General features: G+C 40.3%; 1 protein-coding gene and 1 long non-coding RNA gene across 3 annotated transcripts in view; one reads left to right on the top strand and one right to left on the bottom strand.

Annotated features, from left to right (window-relative positions):
- Window positions 1-1,835: 1,835 nt before the first annotated feature.
- slc6a4a (solute carrier family 6 member 4a) overlaps window positions 1,836-19,494 on the bottom strand; it is a 25,052-nt gene continuing 7,393 nt past the window's right edge. For both annotated transcript variants that reach the window (XM_036001366.1, XM_036001365.1), the window contains exons 2-16: window positions 18,486-18,586; window positions 18,430-18,441; window positions 17,697-18,353; window positions 16,323-16,457; window positions 15,556-15,778; window positions 13,220-13,358; window positions 12,812-12,946; window positions 12,580-12,683; window positions 12,175-12,302; window positions 11,876-11,988; window positions 10,885-11,016; window positions 10,268-10,367; window positions 4,738-4,838; window positions 4,427-4,594; window positions 1,836-2,695 (exon numbers count right to left, since the gene is read on the bottom strand). In XM_036001366.1, coding sequence (XP_035857259.1) covers window positions 2,621-2,695; window positions 4,427-4,594; window positions 4,738-4,838; window positions 10,268-10,367; window positions 10,885-11,016; window positions 11,876-11,988; window positions 12,175-12,302; window positions 12,580-12,683; window positions 12,812-12,946; window positions 13,220-13,358; window positions 15,556-15,778; window positions 16,323-16,457; window positions 17,697-18,168 — 2,025 coding nt within the window. In that variant the 5' untranslated portion in view covers window positions 18,169-18,353; window positions 18,430-18,441; window positions 18,486-18,586 and the 3' untranslated portion in view covers window positions 1,836-2,620. The remainder of the gene's footprint in view (window positions 2,696-4,426; window positions 4,595-4,737; window positions 4,839-10,267; window positions 10,368-10,884; window positions 11,017-11,875; window positions 11,989-12,174; window positions 12,303-12,579; window positions 12,684-12,811; window positions 12,947-13,219; window positions 13,359-15,555; window positions 15,779-16,322; window positions 16,458-17,696; window positions 18,354-18,429; window positions 18,442-18,485; window positions 18,587-19,494) is intronic.
- LOC116046556 overlaps window positions 19,176-19,494 on the top strand; it is a 29,250-nt gene continuing 28,931 nt past the window's right edge. The window contains exon 1 of the long non-coding RNA XR_004104164.1: window positions 19,176-19,186. This is a non-coding gene — a long non-coding RNA (uncharacterized LOC116046556). The remainder of the gene's footprint in view (window positions 19,187-19,494) is intronic.

Below are 19,494 nucleotides of genomic sequence, written 5' to 3'. Positions count from 1 at the left end.
TTGTTTTTTTATGTATTTTTATTAGTTTATTCTCCTTGGTTTGCTGTAATATGACAACTAAATAAATGTAATTCACAAAATATATATTTAAATTAATAAATGAAAGACTCACTACAAAACTGGTAAAGCAATACCAATAATGACAGAAATTTTCAGTTATGCTTTTTCTCAGGAGGACATTGGTGAAGTGTTTTATTGCACAGTGGTGATTATACTCCCTTGATCCAAACTGTATTTCCTTTCAGTTTTGGATCTATCTAAATTTTACATTAAATATATTTCATAGTGTCCTGTGTCTGTTTTTGGATCTGTTAAATGAAGATGTTTGCTTTCCTGTACATAATTGACAAGTATGTTATGCTCCTTGTCATGTATTCACCTTGGTTTATTGTGATTATTAAAGAAAAATAAATAAAATAGTTTATCGAACTTTTAAAGGATACAATAAATAAAACAAATGTCTCAAATTGTGTAAATGACAGGACTGACAAACATAAAATAACAGATGACAGGTTATTTATTTCCATATATATTTATTATCTTTTTTTCCCCATATATTTATACATCTTTATTCTATACAGGTGTATTTTTCAATACAGTCTTTTATTGACATACATAGAACTTACATAAGCTAGAGATGTACGAGAGAGAGGCAAGAGGGAGTTTACTTCCTTCATTGGATATTTTGGCAGTTAACAAGACATGACATCACATTACAGACACACACATACATACACATACACACACACACACACACACACACACACACACACACACACACACACACACACACACACACACTCACACTTGAAGTACGGTATACACATACATCACGGCATGCACACATACATACGTAAAGAGCCTGAACACCTCTAATCCTTTTTGCACAACCACCCATACGTGTACCAACACACTAATCAAGGTGCGCACACACACACACACACACACACACATCCATGGAGAGAGGAGACAGGTATTCACAGGATAGATTACACCAATACCAGACTGACTAGTAAATACACATGTAAATGTACAGTACTCGCCATATTCACTCCTACTCCTACATACACTCTCAGAAATATACACACACACACACACACACACACACACACACACACACACGCACACACACACGCACACACACACACACACACACAGGCACATGTGCATATACACACAAACACACAATGTTTTGGTAGAAAGTAAAGAGCAGTGATGATGATTTTCAGACGATACCATTAATAATGTTATTAGCTGTGATCCATATTTGGTTTGTATTAATGACAGTTGAGCAGTATGATAAGAGAGTGCAGAATGTCACTGTGATTAAACAAGGACCATTATCACTATGTCATTGTGATGTCACATGTAATGTTTGTGTGTGAGGTCAAAATGACAGCAATGATACATTATAAAATAAATACACATTTTATATTGCAGTTATAGAATGAATACACTTGGTTGGTTCTGTCTTTGATCCATTTCCCCACTGGACATTATAACAGTCTTTTTTGTTTTTTAAAACACACACACACACACACACACACACACACACATAGTGCGTCTCACTATTTTTGTGGGGACCCGTCATTGACATAATGCATTCCCTAGCCCCTTACCCTAACCTTAACCATCACAACTAAATGCCTAACCTTAACTTACCCTCACCCTAACCATAAACTAATTCTAACCCTAATCCTAAAACCAAGTCTTAACCCTCAAACAGTCCTTTAACCTTGTGGGGTCCAGCATTTTGGCCCCACAAGGCTGTCCGGACCCCACAAGTATACTGTATTCCCGGATTTTGGACCCCACAAATGTAATTAAACAAGAACACACACACACACACACACACACACACACACACACACACACACACACACACACAGAGTCACACACATTCACTATCAGACACCAGTGTGCTTCACAGTGTAGGGAATTCATTGCAAATCCGTTGCTCGCCCAAGATGCCAACAAATAAACACAGGCTGACAGTCAACACAACATAACGACAGCTACAATATTGAAACATCTTTAGAAATATGAACAGAGCAGTTATCATATATTTGGCTTTAGTAACAGATACCTGAATTTTGCTACATATTGGAATGCATAACGTAACAGCATAATATGAAAATGCAACCATAAAGACTGAAAAGATTGGAATGTATATTTCTGGCCTTCTCCAACTGATTTCAATGTGCAGTATCTCCAGTTTATTGTCTACATAGACAGATATTGTATCATACTTTCTATAATTGTATAAAATATTTGTTACAACTGTATAACCTGAAGAAAAGTTGGTCACTAAATGGCTTAGGTGACACCTGTGAGTAGACAAATAGAGAGAGGAAAGATACCAGATAACTCCTTAAAAACTGAACCAGCATAAGGAACCACACCAAACAGGGCTAAATAAAGCTACTGCAGCCTGGCTCCACCGAACTCCACCACTATTTCTAAATCTTGGTGTCAGACAGCTAAAAAACAAGTTTAGGAGATGTATGAAAAAGAGGCAAAGGCGGTGATAGGTAGCCCCCTTGTCCTGTGGTTTTGCAGTTTGTCCAGAAAAGAGCACTGTATGTTGCTAGACTGGCACCTTCTTTTGGTCAGGGTTTGGTCAGACTGCGTTGGTGACAATGAAGTCTCTGTGTTGTTCACCGCTGGGCTCTGGAGTGATACTCTTTAAGAGACGCTGCGAATAAAGAGAAAGAGACAGAGGGAAAAGATGAGAGACAGAAAAAAGTAGAAAGTAAATATATTAACTACTTTTATTGCAGCAGGTTGTGATTGACTTAGTCTGTGTCAGGTATGTTACAGACAGGAGCCATAATCCATGTAAAGATATATGAAGTAAAATCAAATATTCAAGGATTGATGGTGTATTTAAGTTGTACCAAATTTGTACAGTATGCATTGTTTCAGTATGAGACTATTTAATGTCCAAACATATCTACATAACTATCTCATATAGGGCTGCAACTTTCATTATCAATTTATCTGCCAATTCTATATTTAAATAGTTGATTCATCATTTTGGTCCATAACATGTCCAAAAATAGCAGGAAATGTAAATTGCAATTTTCAAAAGCTTAAGTTGACATTCTTAAATGTCTTGTTTTGTCAGACCAAACCCAAAGAAAGTCAGTCAGACGACTAGTCAGACGGCTTGTGGTCTGAACCCGGCATTACATCGGCAAAACATGACTTAAACGATTATCAAAAGCGTTGCAGACGTTTATTTTTGTTGATCGACTAATGTTTTTGATTCTAATCTCAAACACTCCTGACTTGTTCAAAACCATTACAGAATTTGGAAGATCAATAATGGCACCCACATCTAAAGTGAGTTTTCAGGAGAGTGAACAGACGTTACAGACGAGCCACACAACAAACACACAAAAAATCCACTGACATTTTGACCTCACTCAGCCTCATCTGTCCCCATAAGTTACAATGAAACTGTCTTCTGTCACACTCACATGCACACAAAAGCACGACTCTCGTGTGATGACAGTGTGTGTCAGTGTCATTGTGTGCTCTGGCAGCAGTGTCAATACTGGACAACAGCCAAAGATGTCTGTCTACCAGCCTCTTTGATGTCCTCCTACCTTCTGTCAACTCTAACAATGGGACATTACACGATAGTAATTATTATTATGATGAAAACATTGTGTATTTGTGTTTATTATGCAAGGTACAAGCTCAAAATATATTACAAAAAGCAAATAAACAACTTAACATTTTAGGTATGGCCCCAAAGGAGCAATAATTAAAGATCCCAAGCTCAATAAACAACAAAATATAACATACAGATATCTAAAACCTGTATAATCAAGTTTTTAAGTGTAGTTTTATCAATGATACTGACTTGGCTACACTTAGATTTTTATGCAGGGTGCTCCGATGCTAAAGCACTGTTGATGAAACAAGCCTGGTCTGCTTTAGTTTAACCTTTATCCTCAAATCTGGCAACGTGACAACCGACACATGAGTTGCAGAATGTGCTTGTGGATGTGGTTATGAGTGAGTGGTGAGTGTTAGGTGTGTGTCATCGGGTAATGCTCTACGAGTATGCATGTGTGTGTATCATCTGTATCGTCTATGGAGCCTTGAAGTTGTCATGGCTTTTTTCATGGTTTTGGCTTGGCTTTAATCTCTGGCCTGTGCCTCCTCTGTGATCCTTTGATCCTGATCTCCAGTCATGTGTTCACTGCAGAGGGTAGACCCTGACGGTGCATGGAAAGCAACGGAACAGAGACAATCCCTGTTGTTGGAGAGATGTCAGTAAAAGAACAAAGGTCAAGCTGAGGTATGGGTGAGAAGGAGAAGGACAGAGCAAGAGGACATGTGGGGAGAATGAGGGAAACAATTTAGAAGATACACTTGACATTGACTATAAAGGAAAAGAAAGGAAATGCTGTACCTGTTTGAATGTTCCCTTGGCATTGAGCAAGTGGTAGACCATATAAGCAGGCACACAGATGAATGATGACACCCCAATGCAGTAGCCCAGGACAGTGGTCCATGGCGGGAAGTGGTATTGGAACAACTTGACCTCTGGAGGGAAGGCCAGGAAACTGATGACGATAAACTGCACACAGGAATGGGAAGAAAAGCAGAGGTCAGATATAACAAGAATCAAACATCAGGATAATAAATGACTAAACTATTTTGAAAGCTAGTAAGTTAATGACTACTGTATCTGTATGTGTAAATACTGTACACAGGCCTTACCAGCAGAAAGCAGGGGCAGATGGCCACCCAGCAGACCCTCCAGAACAAGCCCGGGTAGAAACCAAGCATGAGCTGGATGTCATTACAGAAACGGTTGGTACCTGTGTCAAACAAACACACACACACACGCACACACACACACACACACACACACACACACACACACACACACACACACACAATCACTACAATTACTTCAACCCCGCTGCTCAAAGGAACGCTACAGGAAATCATTCCTGCCTACTGTCATTAAACTCTGTAACTCATCTGTCCCTATTAGATGACCACTATTAGTCTCCATTACTTCAACAGTACAGATTAACTAGAAAATTCCGCAAGAATTTTTGACAGTGTGCCTACTACTTGGTGCACATCCGAATAACACTGGCTAACAGTAAATCTGTTGTTTGACATGTCCTGAAAAGAGAGGACAACACGGCCTACAGTAAAGAGTCTCCATGATAGGAGGAGGAGTTTGTGTTTGGTTATTCAGAATTTTCGAGAACCTCTATTCAAACTTTAAAATGTTAGGGTAGTATTCAACTTTCAAATCACATTAATACTTTTTGAAATATTCATCCTTCTTTGAGGCTCTTAAAAAAAGCCCTTCTGACGTTTTTACATTAGTGTGTTTTGGATAGAATGCACAGACTCAGAGTTGGGGATCCAACTGACGAAATGCAGAAAAATGTACAATGTTGTGCCCTTTCTAACAATGTACTTAGGGAGGCAAACAGACTTTCACATGAGGCACAGTAAGCTTCCAAGTGAAGCGGTGTCCGCAAAGTCACGCTTGGCCATTGGCTACATCCTTTGGTTTTATTCAGAATAGATGCAAGTAACAACGGCATGTTTTTCACTTCACCTTTTCACATTTTAATAGCAAATGTCTTGCTGTTTATTTTCAGGCTGGAGGCAATTCCAGGTCGACATAATCACGATGAGTGACAAGTTTTTCAAGCAGGACACAAGAAGGGTGCAATTCCCAATACACGTTTGTTTGCAGAGTAAAGTTGAAGCTCAAATGGAACATGTTAGAGGCCATTTCCCCTGCAGGGAGATCACAAACTAAAACCTAACAGTGCCCATGTAACTCAATCCACCATCGGTTTACTGTTATCTGTAGGTGTAAGAAGCTAGTCTAATAACATCCTTAAGTGTTGCTCCTCCAAGAGGCCTCAAGCAAAACTGTAACACAGTCTGCACACACTGTGGACACACAGCACTTTGTTCAAATGCTAACATGCTGCTGGCAAAACGGTTAGCCACACATTCAAAACAGAATGGATTTCAGTCTGGTGCATATCAAACACTGCTTCTTATTGCAATTTTAGCTGAAAGCCTAAGCAGGTTCACGTTGAGGATGTTTCCTTTCCTTTTCTGCAGCTATAAGTAATTATGTATCTGAGCAAACAAATATGACATGCAGAGTTCCCCAAGGCTCCATTCTGGGCCCTCTTCTGTTTAACATCTACATGCTTCCACTGGCTTAGATTATGGAAAACAACAAAATAAGTTACCATAGTTATACGGACGACACACAAATTTACATAACCTTATCACCAGGGGACTATAATCCAATACAAAAACTGACTAAGGGCGTTTTCACACATACCTCATTTGGTCCGGACTTTCGGACTTTTCAGTTTGATCCGAACCAAAATTACAGGTGTGAAACCTCCCCCGGACCACGTCCGGATCAAAAGACCAAATTTTGGTCCGACCAAAAGAGGTGGTCTTGGTCCGGACCAAACTGAACCATGTTTACAGTGTGAAAGCATTTTTTGGATGGTTCGGACTTTCGGACCAAATAGAAGAAGCTCTGGCAGGCTCTCCTTGTGTTACAAGACTGGGGAAGCTCCTTTAAGGAATAGCTCGGTGCTTAGTGTGTAGGCTACATGAGAGAGTGAGAGTGACGGTGAATGCGCTCAGAGCAGACAGCTGTCGGCTATCAGAGCTGAGAATACATCAGCATTTTATTTGTTAAGTGGTAGTAAATGTACAGTGTAGGTTTCCGTTTGTCTCTGAATAAATTCTCCAGAAAGTTCCAGTGTCTTGCTTCTCAACATCACAACAAAACAAAAAGAGCCGCGGCCGTATGGGAGAGCAGCAGTCAACTGAAAAAACTCCGACACAGAGAGAAGATACGAGAGGACGGGGAAGCCCGTCTACAAACCAATCAAATTATAAGTATCTGGAGACGCAGCTCACGTATGTGATGACAGCAGGACGTAGTTTTGTCACGTATAGATCTTTAGTGCGCTTGCATAACTGCAGCGTGAAATCAAAACTTACCTTATCAAATGTATACAATGTAACAAAAACATGAACCTTGGTCCGGACCTTGGTTCGGACTTTCAGGTGTGAAAATGCCCTAAGTGCATTGAACAAATTAACGACTGGATGTGCCAGAACTTTCTTAAATTAAATGAAGAAAAAACTGAGGTGGTTGTTTTTGGAGAAAAAGAGGAGCGATTAACAGTCAGCGCTCAGCTTCATACGACAATGTTAAAAACAACAGACAAAGCCAGAAATCTGGGTGTAGTCATGGACTCAGATCTGAATGTCAGAACAGCCACATTAAAGGACAATTCCGGCGCAAAACAAACCTAGGGGTTATTAACAGATGTGTACCCACTCTGTCGCTCTCTGGGACATGTTTTCATGCTAATCAAATGAGTTTTTAGCTTGAAAGACACTAGCGCGGACCGCCGATTAGCTTACAACGCTAGTATTCGGGGCACAGGGAACGTATAAACAAATCGCTATTTATACCACTAAAAAGGCTCAAAATATCACCCAACTTTAACGGTAGCATAATGAGGGTCCGAAAATGTTAACCGAAGCATTGACAACTTTGTAAGTGTACAGTTTATTGAACGAAGAGCTGCGGGAGCTCTGTGAAAGGGCTACGAGAGAGAGAGAGCTACCAGTAGTCAATGCCGCAACACAGCCTCGTACTTCAGGACTACTGATGGTGTACCTGCGGACATTGTGAAGCTATGGCCACCGAACAGGAGTGTCTGTGTTGCAAGGAGTGGGACCTGTTGCGTTGCGATGCCCAAGAGACGCAGTGTTTTGTACAGTCTGAAGATTTCCCCTTTCTGATAAACAGGGCTGTACTTGTACTTTTTTCAGCGACCCAGACCAGAGGGACCAGATGGACAGTTATCCATTGAGTAAGTACACTAGACAAGTTATGCAGAGTGTGATTATTTCAGATATATTGAGAAAATTGCTTTTGATTTTAGTTTGCATCGCCAGCTGTAAGTCATGACTGGCTTCCAAGACGGTGGCGGCATGTAAACATGAACTTGAATTGAATTTATAATCTATCCTTTCAATAAACTGTCTGTACACTTACAAAGTTCTCAATGCTTCGGTTAACATTTAGGGACCCTCATTATGCTACCGTTGAAGTTTGGTGATATTTTGAGCCTTTTTAGTGGTATAAATAGCGATTTGTTTTTACGTTCCCTGTGCCCCGAATACTAGCGTTGCAAGCTAATCAGCGGTCCACGCTAGCGTCTTTCAAGCTAAAAACTCATTCGATTAGCATGAAAACATGTCCCAGAGAGTGACAGAGTGGGTACACATCTGTTAATAACCCCTAGGTTTGTTTTGCGCCGGAATTGTCCTTTAAGACAATTACAAAGTCAGCCTATTATCACCTTAAGAATATCTCAAGGGTTAAAGGACTTATGTCTCAGCTGGATTTGGAAATACTTGACCATGCTTTTATCTTCAGTAGACTTGACTATTGTAACGGTGTCTGTATAGGTCTACCTAAAAAATCAATCAGACAGCCGCAGCTGATTCAGAACGCTGCTGCTCGAGTCCTCACTAAGACCAAGAGAGTGGATCACATCACTCCAGTTCTGAAGTCTTTACACTGGCTTCCAGTGCCTCAAATAATTTATTTCAAAATACTTTTGCTGGTTTATAAATCATTAAACGGTTTAAGGCCACAATACATTTCTGATCTGCTGCTACACTATGACCCACCCAGACCTCTCAGGTCGTCTGGGACAGATCTGCTTATCCCCAGAGTCAGAACTAAACAGGGAGAAGCAGCGTTCAGTTTTTATGCTCCACATATCTGGAACAAACTTCCAGAAAACTGCAGGTCTGCTGCAACTCTTTTACTCTTTAACTCTTTTAAATCAAGGCTGAAGACTTTTCTTTTTGAAGTTGCCTTTCTTTAAATAATTGTTCATTTCTTCATTTCTTATACCGCATTGTAACTGATTGCATTGTGTGGGTTTAATAAGAAACAACCTTTTACGAATATAAAAGGGATTTACGGTTGAAATAAGACCTAATGACTAATGACAAAAAGTGTGAATTTCAACAAAAAGGTTTTTTGCGAAGGTTTTTCCAAGAAAGAAACTAAAACTTATAGTGACGACTATATTTTAAAATGAAAGTACTTTTTCCTCGCCAAGATAGGTGGATTGTTCATTTCTTAATTTCTTATACTGCACCGTAACTCTTATTTTCGTATTCTATCTGTTTTTCATTTTGCGACTACATTTTTGTCATCATTATTCCAGATTGCATTGTGTGGGTTTAATAAGAAACAACCTTTTACGAATATAAAAGGGATTTACGGTTGAAATAAGACCACTAATAACAAAAAGTGTGAATTTCAGCCGAAAGGGTTTTTGCGAAGGTTTTTCCAAGAAAGAAACTAAGACTTATAGTGACGACTATATTTTAAAATAAATTTACTTTTTCCACGCCAAGATGGGTGGCAAGAAAGTCCAGTTTGGAACTGATAAAGCCCTCTGGGAGGACAGGTTTGGAACCTGAGTTGCAACAGAAAACATAAGTCCCCTGGGATGCCCGAGTTGGACTCAGTTAACTTGTTCTTATACTGCACTGTAAATTTTATTCTCATCTTTTATCTTTTTAATTGTTTTTAACTGCTCTTTAATGTTTTAATTTTTTAAAATCATTTTTTAACTACTCTTTAATGTTTTATGTAAAGCACTTTGAATTGCCTTGTTGCTGAAATGTGCTATACAAATAAAGCTGCCTTGCCTTGCAGCTGTACGTGCCAATGACCTTGTCTAGGTTGTCTACGCCTCCCTGCTATTGCAGCACATCGGCACACTGATTTATTTGTATTTGTATCCCTCCTTTTTAAGTTTGATTCCTTCTCCTCTCACTTGTGATTGGCTTGCCTGATGTAATAACTGCATGCTGGTGGTTGCCATGACAACATGCTGGATAAATAAAGTTATCTATCTATCTATCTATCTATCTATCTATCTATCTATCTACAAAGCCCCAAATACTAGGAGTGCAACTTTATCCATTTTCTCTCATGTATCTGTGACTGAAACTACACAGACACAGAGAAATTACAGTATTGTAATAAATCAGCATCAGAAGTTCACAATCTGTGCTCAACAACAAATATCAATACAGTATTGTGTCTCTCTTTCCAACAAAGTTTTGCTGTCATTCACAATAAGGTACCAAACATGTCACCATCATCATCACAATCAACATCACTCAAACTTGCCGTAGAACCAGGAAACGGCTATGACTTCAAGCAGGACCACAGTGATGACTGCAGGGCCTGTAGCATACTCCTCAAACAGCTTCACCACAAACGCTCCTCCCTGACACAGCAGACAAGATGAGAGCGAGAGAGAGAGAGAGAGAGAGAGAGAGAGAGAGAGAGAGAGAGAGAGAGAGAGAGACAGAGAGAGAGAGAGAGAGAGAGAGAGAGTGATTTCTGTAAAGTTATTCACAAATTACTCTTATGCAAGAGGCTTTATTTGAAAATGCTGACAATGATTAGAGAATGTTGTTTATGGTTGTAGATTAACAGATTACTTTAATCTGAGCTAATTGTTAAGTGTGATCCATCACATTACTTAAAATACAGCAGTAAAAAAAACATTTGAATGGAAATTGAGGATGTGAGAAATTATGGGCATTAAATGAAGTCTTGAATTAAAGTTTCTTATTAGTCGCAGAGGATCACAATACAGCTTTTTAGTCAGTCAGGTGGAATAAATAGATTTATCTGTGATATTAGAGGTATTTTCAAATCTAAGTGAATTGTGCATGATGTTTTTATAATATATGCCATTTTGATTGTAAGTGTGTGTGTAATGTGATTATTTTACTTACATATGTGAGCGTGGAGAGAGCCCCGAGGTAGCAAACGCACACCAGGCCTAGGACAAACTGCTCTCGTCTCTTAGACAGGACATGGGGGAACTCATCTAGCATAGCGGTGATCACCCCCTCCAACCCCGCAAACTGGAGAGAGGAGTACATCAAGGATGTGAAGGAAGATGGAAATAAGCAGAGAAGGACTCATCAGAGGGTGCAGAATGAAAAAAGAGGCAGAAGATAAAGAAAGGAGAAGAAAACCTATCTTGAAACATTATGCTGTACATACACCCTTGGCTAAGAGCTTTAAGAATATAAGAATCTATGTTACGTGTTGCTAATCAGTTATTTGATCAAGTCAATCCAGCATTAGTATGACACTCTTTTGACAATCCGCAGTTCATCCACCCAAAGGTGCCTTCTGTATCCTATCCTTTGAACAATGGCAACAAATAAATAAAGATACTAAAGTGAAGCCGTTCCAACATAAATATGAGCACAGCGACAAGTTTTGCATTAATATCCTCAATAATAAAATCAAGGAGCATAGCAACCCCGATGCTGATTCCACACTGATTATTAGTACGTGATAACAGTCTTGCTGGTCTCTCCAGCTGGCTGCCTCAGAGCAGATAAACACAGGCTTATGGAGACAAGATCACCACACAACAGTGATATGAAAGTCCTATCACATTGTTTTCGCTGACTGTTATCCAAAATGGAACAGCAAGGACAAATAATACCTGACACATTTACGGAGCAACGAGTACATCAGGCAGATACAAGTCAAACAGAACAAGGCATTTGCCTATATGACAAGGCAAACATGAAACCTCTGTATCTAGGTTTGAAAGTGCACACAAGAGCCAACAAAAGAATCAGGTAGATTAAAACAAGGAGAGAGGAACATGTGAGGATACAAAGAACATTTAACAAACAGAACACTGACTTGAGTGTCTTAACCTTTTCACTGAATGAGACTGAAATGAGTAATCAACAAACTAACCGTGCTATCCAGACCCAGCATAATGATCATGAGGAAGAAGATGATGGCAAAGAAAGTAGCACCAGGCATATTTGCTATGGCTTCTGCATAAACGATGAACAGCAGACTGGGACCTGGAGAGGAGAAAGAGAGGCAGGTTAAATGAACACTTTGTGCTCATATGATGACAAAGGCTGTCCTATGTAACATTTAGATAAATTCAATCTAGAATGCATTGGGGTTTTTCCCAACAATGTGAGGCTGAGTAAAGAATTATATATATATATATTAGGAATTGTGTTGGTGAGTTGTTTTTCTACCAGCATCCTTGGCCACAGCATCCACATCCAGGTGCCTCATCTCAGCTATGTAGCCCAACACGGTAAAGATGACGAAGCCAGACAGAAAGCTAGTCAGACAGTTCACAGAGCTGGTGATCAAAGCATCTCTGAGATGGAGAAAAGAGAGGTTTGGGTGGCAGGGAGACGACAGAGTTAGGGAGAATGTCACATATTCATCTTTGAGCTTCTGCAACCTTTGTGCTCTAGGCAGGTTATTATTCCACCTGTATAGATGGATGTTAGATTAAAAACGTTAAAGGATTTCTTCTTCTTTTTTTGGTGAAGGTGGAAAAGCCCCTGAGGTAGCATTTAGCTCGTTAAGCAGGTAGGTTTCATTGTAGTATGAAATATACAATGAAATGTGTGTAAAAGAAAAGTTCTCACTTGTAGCAGTTGTTGTGAAACGGGTTGTAGCTGGCAAAGGCAAGGAGCACGCCGAACCCTGGACCCAGTGAGAAGAAGATCTGAGCTGCTGCATCAATCCACACCTGAGAGAGTGTGAGGTTGAACAATGTCCAGATGTCAAGACAAGAAGTTTGTACAAAGATGATACCAACACCAAAATATCAAACCGAGAGATCAAAGCCAGCCTTGCTAGATTGCACTACTGACTTACTGTGGTGCTTAGCAGTTTCTCCCAATCAGGTTTGAGATAGAAAACCACGCCCCTCCAGGCCCCTGGCAGAGTGGCCCCACGGATGAGCAACACCAGCAGGACCAGGTAGGGAAAGGTAGCAGTCACCCAAACTACCTAATGCAGACAAGAGGAAAAACTATTCACTTTTCTGTTGATAAACTCTTATGTCTAGTCAATCACAGCAGCTATTATCCGGTCATACTCAATAATCACTTTTTGACTGCTATTCTAACCAACTTTTCTTATCATAATGATGAATGATACTGAGGGTTAAGAGATGACAGCAGTGCAACCATCTTTTTCTCTGCCTCTCAGACTCTATCACCCCATCCATCCATCCACTCTAACTGACACCCCCATTAGCCATGCAGGCGCCCCATCAGTTACCTTTCCAGACGTCTTGACTCCTTTCCAGATGCTGAAGTAGATGATGGTGAAGATGAAGAGCAGGCAGAGGGCCAGCTGCCAGCTGACAGAGCCCAGCTGGTGCAGACCTGGGGAGAGGTGGACCTGCAACACCTGGCGACTGGAGGGAGGAAACGAGGCAGGAGGGATGTTGGGATTGAGAGGTGAGAATGAAGGGGGTGCAAAGAGAGTAGTCAAGGCGATTGCTTATAGAGAGATGACATAAGAGGAAACGGCAGGAGATGTAGGGAGTCATAAAAATCAAGGAAAAGTGGAAGAGAGCAGGGGAAGGAAGACGGTACAAGGGCAGGAGAAGAATGTGCAGAATAATAAGAAGTGACAGAGAAGATAAGACAATGTGAGAATACAAAGATAGGGGTGGATAGAAGGGATGTTGGAAAGTTTGGAAAGCAGAGGAAATGGATAGAGCATGGAAGGAAAGATATATGGCAGAAAGAGAGGAACAGCAAAAAAAAATTAGAAGGTAAGAAAAGGTACAAAGAAGAGGAGAATAATAAAGGTATGGGGAGGTCAGAGGGTAATAAACAGGACACAGGGGGAAAATATAGGGGTATAACCTCTTTGTGCAATATGAGAAGAATGACAAATATACACACAAACATGATACATATAGATTAAATTGGCAGTAATGAAAGTTCACAGAAGAGAAACTATAAGGAGACTAGACTAAAAGTATGTGAGAGAGCCTTGAATGACTTTATAGCAGTTTAAACAAGCAAAAGTGAGAAAAAAAAGTAGGAGGTTGAAATGAACAGTGAGGTTAACATCTGGTCACAGGTTAAGCACACAAAGCTCGTACGATAAAACAGAGACTTGATTTATGTTGAAAACAGGAAATTCTGGCGCCAGACTGAGTTGCGGAATTTGTTACTTTAAAATCTGTATTAGGAAAAGTCAACTACGGATAAACCCTGAATCTGTCTCAGTGGACAGACAGACACGGTCGAGTGAGAAGCTGATAAGTCTGAGCCAAAAAAGCAGTCAGGAATAAGAAGGAGGTTTTAGGTTACAGTAACATTAATACCCAACTTGACTGAGTTGAGTGACTTGAGTTAATTACCGTGAAAGCAGCATGTGAAAGCAGCATTGATTAAACTTAGAATAATATAAATAATCAGTTTGAATTTCATTTAAAAAATGTTTTTTTTTTTAAATAAAAGAGCATATTTGTATCTGGGGGATTTAAGGAATGAACAGCTCTTTCTGTCTCTCTCTCTCTCTCTTGCTCTCTCGTCCTCCACCTGCTTCTTAAACTTAAGGGCTAGTTCAAATTTAGGCATGCTAAATTAGAGTGAGACTGAGAACAATAATTTGCTAATCAATAGAAGTGAAAATGGAATCACACTTGGCAACTTTCAAACATGTGTTTCACAACAAAGTTAATAATACTAAGGAATTTCATGTATTACTTGTAACATTTCATAAAAGTGACTATTCTAAGTGACTTGACTGACCCTTAATTATGTGGACATTCATGTTGGTATATTCTATCCTCTTCAGGTTTTCTATAAAACTAGTTATAACCATATATTTCATATGCCAATAATGCAGCTTTGTAATACGAATATCAAAAGAAGCTTTTAGCACAGGAAGACAATTATCATTTTTAACACCTTATCTGTTTTATCTCATTGCTGTCATGAGAGTCTAGTTTACATATACAGCTTCTCAAGTTCACTCCTCCACCACCCCAGCACCACTGTTGTCAAGGCCCCGTTTATGGCTCCCTAGGAGGAGCTCCAATCGACTGCTATTTATAGAGCTCTATCCCCATAAATCTAATCGACAGAGTCAATGCCAAAGTCTATCAAATAAAGTCAATTAAATAAAGCATTCTGGCTAACTTGTGTTGTCTTTCCTGATTGACCTAAAGTCTACCTTTGATATTAACTATTCCACAGGTGTTCCTCTGGTACAAATCATCAGCTTTGAATTTTATTTGTATCCTTAGTTAACTGTCACACAGTAAATATTATGTGTGAGGTTATGTCGTATTTTGTTTTTCGCATGGTATGTTACTCCTGTATCACTTCTGTATTTCTGACCGTCTCAGATGAGATCAGTGATTCCTACAGTATTAGGAAATTCGGTTAACTTCATCCTGATATGTCTTCACACGCAGTGATCCAAGTGGATTTTGGATAGCGGGATGGTGGTAAATCTGCCAGGGCACTTAAACACCAGAACCAACCCTGTAATCGCTCTCTGGAAGTCATCCTCCCTCCTGCACTTGACGTCTCCCTCCTGTGTAGCTCTCCCCCTACACCTCTACGTACATCCGACTTACATGCACTTACGTATAGAACTCCTCGGCGGGGGAGGTGGAGGAGTTGGACCACGACACATTGTGGTCGGTGGACATATAACGGTTACAGTTAGCTGTGTTCCAGCTGTTGGTGCAGGTGGTCCAGGGCAGGGTGGGCTGGAACGATGACAGTAGATAGTACAAGGCCCAGGCCATGATGGTGTTGTAGTAGAAGGATATGTAGAGGGCTATGATGCAAATGGCAAAGCCGATCCCTGGTTGAGTGGGAAAACTGATTGTTAGTACAAAAGTAAAAGAGATAAGAAAAATCTTAATCATAAACTTCCCATCTAAGTTTTTATTAAGAAAACAAATATTTTGTGTAGTATGCGACACCAGTCAGTCACTCCTTGAAGAGACATCAGTGGTGTTTTTAAGCTAATTCAAGTTGCTATTGGGTAAGTGGGTGACATTTCCAAACAACAACAGCCAACATACTATCACATGTCTGGGCATCTGGCATTTGGCATGGAAATGTGACAATTTCCATAACAGAGACTCAGAATATCTCATTCGATGTACAAGATGCTAGGGATGCTCTTCAAGGGAATGGTACTGAAGGGGACAAGGAGGTTAAATGAGCTGTCTCTCAGGCTCTGCTGGCTTGATGCTGTCCTTCTCTGTCTTTTTTTCTTCTAGCATTGCCAGTTTTCCTGTTAGTGAGCGCTGTTCTTTCATGTACTCTTCTTACCTTTTAATCCAAGCTATTGCTACTAACTCCTTTCTCTGTGTGTTCTGTTTTCTCTCCACTCCTGTTACCTTTGAAGATGGGGCAGATGTGTTTCCAGATGGAGATGCAGCCACTGCGGTGGAACTGACCAAGAGCCAGCTCCATGTAGAAGAGAGGGACACCTCCAAACACCGCCATCAACAGGTAGGGCAGCAAAAAGGCACCTGGGCAGAGACACAAGGACGGAATACATTTGTGGGTAAGAGAGGGAGATTGAAGGGTTGGAAACAGGAGTTAGGTACAAGTAAGGGAAGAGGGAAGCTAAAGATGTAGGCAATGATGTGGAGAGGATGAAAACAGTTGGGAAAGTGAGAGGGAAATAAGTTATGGACGAACAGTAAAAACTCAATTACACTCCTGGGAAATGCTACTCGTTCACACTTCATCTGTAATCTCAGTAGGCCTCTGAATAACTCCCAACCAAGAACATTAAAAAGCACTCTGTAAAAATCATTAAATATTGTAAGTACCCTATCATTTACATAACCTTAGTCCATTCAAAAACAACAGTGCATGCTTGCCTAGTTTCATATAACTCTCTACTTATTATGTGGAAACACACAGTAAGAGGGTCATTATGTTTAAATTATACAATGACAAATTAGGACTACTGCGATGTTGGCTGCTAAAGAAGGAAAATATAAAAGTGAGGAAGGTAGACTTAGAAGGCCAAACACTGAGAAGCAGCAGGATGGCAGCCAGATCTTTGAACTGTCCAAAACTAACGTGCCGAGTTTTATAACACATTACTCTCTGTCTTTTTCTTTCTTTCTATCTGATTATCAACTTACTTTATGTGCATGTGTGCATTTGTTTATGTGGGTGGGTCAATGTGTATCCCGTGCCTTTGTGACATGAAAGCAAAGATAAGGGTTGATTGAGCAGCTGCCTGGGAAACAGGTTATTAAGCAAGGAGAAAGAGACTGAAGGCGTTCTCATAAAAACCACAATTAATACGGTTGCCTCTATCAAGTGTCTCCCAGTCGCCATCTCTACCTCGCTCCGTGAGACACACACAGAACACAGGAAATTGCAAAGATTTTATTATTGCAAATTCAATAAAAGTGGAAAGGGAGGCCCTGTTTGCCGCTTGGTGAGGATTGTGTAGTAACAGAGCACAGACAGGTCAGTGAGACTTTGTGAACACATGAACATCCCTTTTTGTACCTTAGACTGTGCAAAAAATGAGCTGAATCGAGTGCTATTCATCAACAAATATGTTAACTGCAGCATTCCTTATACAGGTCTACACCCTTCTCATTTAGCTGTTTGTTTTGCAGAAATGATGCTGTACCAGAGATAGTCTAATTTTCTGTTTACTCTAGCCCGGGATCTCATGTACACTGATCTCCACCCACTCCTTATCTTTCTCTTCACCCTTTAAACATATTTTGCCTCCTCACCTCCTCCATTTTGGTAGCAGATGTAAGGGAAGCGCCAGACATTTCCCAGGTCCACAGCATAGCCGATCACAGAGAGCAAGAAGTCCATCTTCTTGCTCCAGGTTTCTCTGGGCCTCTCCAAGCTGGTTTGTTGGACCACCAGAGTCCTGAGGCCTCCCAGCGGCACTGATGACCCGGTGCCTCCTCCAGGCACAGAGGATGTACCTCCAGAAAAAGCTGCGCTCCCCGGTCCCTCCCTAGGGCTTTGAGGAGTGGATGTGGTGAAGCCATTTGACACCTGCTGTCCAGACCCGGAGATCAGGCTCTTGGGTCCTCTCTCTGCAAGACCATCAGCCAGCATTGGTCTACTATGTTCCTGCTGTGTTCCCTCCGCTTCTCCCCCAACCTCCTCTCTTTCTTTCTCCCTCTCGCCCTCATTCTCTCTTTCATCCATTGTCAACATGCTCGTCAGCATCATATCTTTTGTCTCCATTGGATCGTGTTGATGTTGGCGTTGGCGAGGCGGTTAGGGGTGGAGGGAGGTTCTCAGTGACGATGAAGGGAATGTGGCACTGCTGTCTGATATGGTGCCCATTAGGGGAACAGAGGGCTTAGGAAAGCGAGGGACAGGTAAAGGAGAAGGGGAACAGGAGAGCAGAGCTAAAAAAAAAATTAAAAAAAAAAGAGAATGGGGCCAGAATGAGGGGAGGTGTGTGTATGTGGGAGAAGACTGAAATGTGAAAGAGTCTGTTGAGCAAGAAAGAATAAAAGCAGGCTGCGAGGACAGACATAGGAGGATATACGAGCGGAGTGATGTGTTTGAACAGGATGTGGCCAGCAGAAAAGTTACAAGAATTTTGGATCTTCTCCTCAAACTACTCGTCCTCTAAGACACTCAGTGATGGGGCAAACTGCAACACACAGAGATAGATAAGATAAGTCCCAGTAAAAGAGTTACTCAGCTCAAAATTTCTTTTGCGTGAACCCATGATATAGAATATATAAAATGAGTCTTTCTAGATGACACAAGCGCCTGCACTATGACAATGAAATACAGTTATATAATACAGTATCTTGTATTATATATTTTACCTACAGTTTTATTGTGAATTAAAGGCGCAATGTTTGCATGGGTAAAGCAGACATAATGGGAGATGTTAACTATATTTGAATGTCCAAAAAAAAGAATTGTACAAATTGAGGGGATTGTGCTGTGACATGCCTGAGACACTTTTTTTTTTAGCTTTTTACTCATGCTTCTCATGTCACACTCATCTCTCAGTTGCACAACCTGTTTCTATGCTTATCTGATCCAAGCCGTATAATGGGGAGAAATTAAAGAACATACACAGGCAGCAGGAGTATTTTTTAAGGCATGAGACACAAGAGAAAACCTTGAAAGATGTTGACACAAGTTCTCTTTTTTTGTTACCAAAAGCAACATAAAATATTAAAGCAAAAGATTCAACATTAGTCAAATATGGATAGTATAAATGTTATTTGCTACACAGGTTTTTTAGGGCGTGTGTGAGATGCATTAAGCAGACAACAAAATGGTAAAATGATAATAATAATAATTATATTAACTGACTTGAAAACTAGCTTACTAGCTTATACTCAGTGGGTATAAGCACCTACAATTAGACTTACATGTTATTTTAAATGTACTTTCTGTTTCAGGTGTTTTAGATGATAGGACGTCACATATCTTTAAATGGTTCAAGATGAATACAGCACATTTAACTCCTTTATTTCCTTTTTAAAAGCTACATTTGAATAACTTTAAATAACAAATTTAAATGAAACAAAGGACTTCTGT

The sequence above is a fragment of the Sander lucioperca genome, chromosome 5, assembly GCF_008315115.2.
Source record: "Sander lucioperca isolate FBNREF2018 chromosome 5, SLUC_FBN_1.2, whole genome shotgun sequence".
Taxonomy (NCBI): Eukaryota; Metazoa; Chordata; class Actinopteri; order Perciformes; family Percidae; genus Sander; species Sander lucioperca.
Note: the sequence above shows the minus strand (reverse complement) of the source record. Positions and strands in the feature narration are given on the sequence as shown.